Below are 5310 nucleotides of genomic sequence, written 5' to 3'. Positions count from 1 at the left end.
TGTAATGGAAAGGATTTCTTCTCAATGGGAAAAAATTTTTTTTTTTTTTTTAAGAGATGGAGTCTCACTCTATTATTGCCCAGGCTGGATCGCAGTGCCACAATCTCAGCTCACTGCAACCTCTGCCTTCAGGGCTCAAGTGATTCTTGTGTTTCAGCCCCACAAGCAGCTGGAATCACAGGGACCTGCCACCAGGCCCGGCTAATGTTTTGGATGTTGGTAGAAACGGTGTTTCACCATGTTGACCAGTCTGGTCTTGAACTCCTGACCTCAAGTGATTTGCCCGCCTCAGCCTCCCAAAGTGCTGGGATTATAGGTGTAAGTCACCGTGCACTGTGCTCAGCCATTTTTTTTTTTTTTTTTAAGAAACGAGGTTTTGTTGTGTTGCCCAGGTTGGAGTGCGGTGGCTATTCACAAGTGTGATCACAGCTCACTGCAGCCTTTAACTCCTGGGCTCAAGCAACCCTCCTGCCTTGGCCTCCTGAGTAGCTGGGACTACAGGCGTGTGCCACCATGCCCAGCAACGGCTGAATTTTTTTATTTTATTTTCTCTCTTTTTAATTTTTTTGGTGGGGGGACGGAGTCTCGATCTGTCGCCTAGGCTGGAGTGTGGTGGCGTGATCTCGGCTCACTGCAACCTCCGCCTCCCTGGTTCAAGTGATTCTCCTGCCTTGGCTTCCTGAGTAGCTGGGATTACAGGCACATGCCACCGTGCCTGGTTAATTTTTGTATTTTTAGTGGAGACGGGGTTTCACCATGTTGGTCAGGCTGGTCTCGAACTCCTGACCTTGTGATATGGCCGCCTCAGCCTCCCAAAGTGCTGGGATTACAGGTATGAGCCACTGCGCCTGGCCTTTTTACTTTCACAAAATTTTTTGTAAAGATGAGCTCCCGCTATGTTGTCCAGGCTGGTCTCAAGCTTCTGGACTCAAGTCATCCTCCCGCCTCGGCCTCCCAAAGTGGGATTACAGGTGTGAGCCACTACATCCAGACAAGGGCTGCACTTTAAAGAAAAGAGGCTGGGCGCAGTGGCTAATGCCTGTAATCCCAGCATTTTGGGAGGCCGAGGTTGGCAAATCATCTGAGGTCAGGAGTTTGAGACCACCCAGACCAACATGGTGAAACCCCGTATCTACTAAACATACAAAAATTAGCTGGGTGTGGTTGCTGGCACCTGTAGTCTCAGCTACTGGGGAGGCTGAGGCAGGAGAATCTCTTAAGCCCAAGAGGCAGAGGAGCTGAGATCGTGCCATTGCACTCCAGCCTGGGCAACAAGAGTGAAACTCCGTCTCAAAAAAAAAAAAAGACCAGCCTGGGCAACATAGCAAGATCCTGCCTATAATTATTATTATTTTTTTCAATTTAAAGAAAGACAACAGGGCCTATGGGGAGACGGGCCCCTGGTGGGTTAGCACACCCTACCTGAGGTCATCTTGCAGTTCACCAAAAATGGCGGAGACCCCTGAGGCTGGATCTCAAATAGTCCACTCTGCCTCTCCCCATCTTCAAACAGCTCCTGGCAATCCCTGGGCAGCCCTGCAGGGAGATAAAGTGGAGAGTTGAAACAGGAGAGCAGCCCCTGGGGTTCTCAGGAGCCAGGCATGTCTGGGGTCTGAGCTGTGGATGACCAGGGAAGTAAAAGGCAAATCTGATCTCATGACCACCCCTCTGCCATCTGCCTAACCTCTTCCATGGCTCCCTGTGTCCTTCCTCAGCATGGTCCACAAGGCACCTGGAGGACCAGCCCCTGTGCCCATCTTCCTCCTGCCATGCTGTACCCACACCCTCTCTGGCACACAGGCCTTCTTCCCACCCTTGTACCACACACCCTCCTGCCATAGGGACTTTGCACATGCTGTTCCCCCTGCCTGGGACTCTCTCTCTTTTTTTTTTTTTTTGAGATGGAGTCTCGCTCTGTCACCAGTCTGGAGTGAAGTGGCATGATCTTGGCTCACTGCAACCTCCGCCTCCTGGGTCCAAGTGATTCTCCTGCCTCAGCCTCCGGAGCAGCTGGGACTACAGGCACGTGCCACCACCACCACGTCCGACTAATTTTTGTATGATTAGTAGAGATGGGGGTTTCACCATGTTGGCCAGGCTGGTCTCTATCTCCCGACCTTGTGATTCGCCAGCCTCAGACTCCCAAAGTGCTGGGATTACAGGTGTGAACCACTGCGCCCGGCGGGACTCTTTCCTTACTTCTCTCTCTGGTTCCCAGCTTCTGGAAGGATACCTTGCCTTGCCTTGCCTCACTCCCAGACCTGGCCAGACCTCCCCAAATGGGAATTGAGGAAGGACTTCCACTTCTGAACACTGGGGTCATCTAGTGGTCTCTCCTCTGATTGCATGGAGGCTCCATGAGGCTGGGGACAAGGAGCAGCTCTGCCCACAGCCTGGCACCAGCATCCACGCAGGCCCCAGCGCATAGCAGCTGCTCAGTAAAGACTTGATGAATGGGCCGGGCGCAGTGGCTCATGCCTGTAATCCCAGCACTTTGGGAGGTGGGTGGATCGGTCAGGAGTTCGAGACCAGCCTGGTCAACATGGCCAAACCCCATCTCTAGTAAAACATACAAAAATTAGCTGGGTGTGATGGTGGACGCCTGTAATCCCAGCTCCTTGGGAGGTTGAGGCAGGAGAATCGCTTGAACCTGGGAGGCGGAGGTTGCAGTGAACTGAGATCAAGCCATTGCACTCCATCCTGAGTGACAGAGTGAGCCTCTGTCTCAACAAAAAAAAAGACTCGGTGAATGAATAAAAATTAGCTGGGCGTGGTAGTGGTAGGTGCCTGTAATCCCAGCTACTTGGGAGGCTGAGGCAGGAGAATCACCTGAACCCAGGGGGAGGCCGAGGTTGCAGTGAGCTGAGATTGCGTCACTGCACTCCAGCCTGGGCAACAGAGCGAGACTCTGTCTCAAAAAACAAACAAAAAAGACTTGATAAATGAATGAATGAATGAGGCAGCAGGTCCAGAGCAAGGAGGAAGAACTGTGTTGACCAGGAGCATCTCAGAGGCTCTGCCTGGGGATCCCAGCTCCTAGAGGAAGAGGAGGCAGGGTTGAGGAGAGAAAGAGGGAGGGAGGAGGGGAGGATGGCCTTGAGCACGTCTGGAGGCTCAGAGGCTCCAGATTGGAAGGAACCGCCCCCCAGCCCAGCTGGAAAAGTAGGGGAAAGGTCGAAATGAGTCTGCATGGTGGGGGTGGGGGCGGGCCCAGTGTGACGAGGAAGACGCTTTCCGGCCCCTCAGGCATCTCCCCTTTCCCCTACTTTCCTCCTATCCAGTAAGGATGGGCACGTGGCCAAATCACCAGTGTGGCTTCCATGAATGCCAGCTGTTTGCCTTCCCAGCTCTGAACTTTCTCCTACTTGGCAGGCCTGAGCCAAGAGTCTGGGAGTCCCGAACCCACAGAACCCCTGCCCCCTTCCACTGCATTTCCCAGCCAGAACTTGTGCCTTCCCCCGTCACCCTCCAGAAGCCCCTCATCCTGGGACGGTGGCTTTGGGAGGGTGGACAGGACCCTGACCACGCTGAGGTGCCAGCCTGGCAGGGTTGGGGGTGGGCAGCACGAGGTGGGGAAGGAGCAGGAGCTTGGAGAGGAGAGAACCCTCAGGTCTGCAGTGCTAGAAGCCTGCCACCGACCCTAGCGTGTGAGAGGGGGATCCAAACTTTCACCCAGTTGGCTGTGGACAGCCACAGATGCAGGGAAGGAGGAGGACCACAGGGAAACTGTGTGGGGCCGCGAGAACCGCGAGTCTGCGTCGGACACACGTGGACATGCTGTGGTTCGAGATGAACGGAGATTTGGGAGTAAAGCACCTACAACTTGTGGTGGCAGCAAAAGCCCACTTTCTGCTGCAGGGAGGGGTCTGGCGGGGGCGGGGAGAGAGGAGGAGAACAAGAGAGGGAGGAGGAAGAGGGGTCAGGGACCTGGAGCATTAGATTTGTAAGATGCAAGAGTGTGTGTGTTTCTGGCCTGGGAGCTGGGGGTTCCCAACCCTAATTCCCACATACCCCAAGATGCCATGGAGGGCCCAAATCTATGAACACTCCTACCTAGCACCCCCTGTTCCATGACACCCTCCCCTAGAAGTTTCTAACCTTCAGGATGGCACCCCAAACCCCATTTCTACCTTCTCCAGCACCCCTGCAGCTCAAGTCCCTCAAGATCTCTCTTTCTCCACCTCTGTTCCAATCAGTGACCAGCAAGGCTTCAGGGACAGCCCACTGGCTTGCAGGGGAGAAGGGTTGGGTGGCCTGGCTGGGTCAGGTCAGGGCCAGGGAAGGAGGTGCTCCCATCAGCTCTGACTGGGAGACTGGTGAGCCCACAGGGAATCCAGGCCAGGACATCTTCTCCTTAAGGTGGACCTGACAAGGAGAGGACCAGCAATGGCAAGTGGCAGGATGGGGGTGGCCACTGGAGGGCATCGAGGGCCAGACACTCACGGTGCAGGCGGCTGGCATTGTGAGCCAGGTCAACTGGCTGGGCCATCTCGGGCAGCCTCTTTCTTCGGGCAGGCTTGGCCACCTCATGGTCTAGGTGCTTGGGGTCCAGGAGGCCAACCTAGGATGGAATGGGAGGAGGGTATCAGGCCTTGCCTGGCCCCACGTCCCCACCCACAGGTCCTGTGCTCACCACCACCCTCCCCACCTGGGGTCCCAGCTATCAGAGGGACCTTTTCTCCCTTGACCCTAGGGTTACCTGGCTTTGCAGACGCTGAATTCGCAGGTGCTGCTTCTCCAGGTGCCGCTGCTGCTGGGCCACCTTGTGGAAGAGTTGCTGGATCCTGCTGTTCTGAGCCTTGAGTTGTGTCTGGGGAGGGGTGAAAACCTTGGTGAGGACCCAGCTTGCCTTCCCCAACTTCTTCATTCATCCACTCATCCATCCTTCCAAATCTCCATCCGCTGAGGCCAGGCAAGGGAGTCTACCTTTTTTTTTCCCCAAAGGCAGGGTCTCATTCTGTCACCCAGGCTGGACTGCAGTGGTGCTGTCACAGCTCACTACAGCCTCCAACTCCTGGGGTCAAGTGATCCTCCTGTTTCAGCCTCCCGAGTAGCTGGGACTACAGTCGTGCAGCTCTATGCCCGCCTTATTTTTTATTTTTTCAGACAGACTTTCTCTCTGTCACCCAGGTTGGAGGGCAGTGGCACAATCTTGGCTCACTGCAACCTCTGCCTCTCAGATTCAAGTGATTCTTGTGCCTCAGCCTCCCAAGTAGCTGAGATTACAGGTGCCTGCCACCACGCCTGGCTAATTTTTGTATTTATATTTGTATTTTATTTTATTTATTATTATTATTTGAGACTGAGTCT

General features: G+C 54.5%; 1 protein-coding gene across 2 annotated transcripts in view; it reads right to left on the bottom strand.

The window, feature by feature from the left end:
* Window positions 1–5310, bottom strand: part of ANGPTL4 (angiopoietin-like 4) — a 10405-nt gene that overhangs the window by 3719 nt on the left and 1376 nt on the right. The window contains exons 2-4 of one of the 2 annotated variants that reach the window (XM_011966259.1): window positions 4700–4810; window positions 4444–4561; window positions 1423–1536 (exon numbers count right to left, since the gene is read on the bottom strand). In XM_011966259.1, the coding sequence (XP_011821649.1) occupies window positions 1423–1536; window positions 4444–4561; window positions 4700–4810 (343 nt within the window). The remainder of the gene's footprint in view (window positions 1–1422; window positions 1537–4443; window positions 4562–4699; window positions 4811–5310) is intronic. The other variant, XM_011966260.1, reaches the window with a different exon arrangement.

Source organism: Mandrillus leucophaeus, unplaced genomic scaffold (genome assembly GCF_000951045.1).
Source record: "Mandrillus leucophaeus isolate KB7577 unplaced genomic scaffold, Mleu.le_1.0 Scaffold751, whole genome shotgun sequence".
In the NCBI taxonomy this organism is placed as follows: Eukaryota; Metazoa; Chordata; class Mammalia; order Primates; family Cercopithecidae; genus Mandrillus; species Mandrillus leucophaeus.
This window is presented reverse-complemented; position numbering and strand designations above follow the sequence as displayed.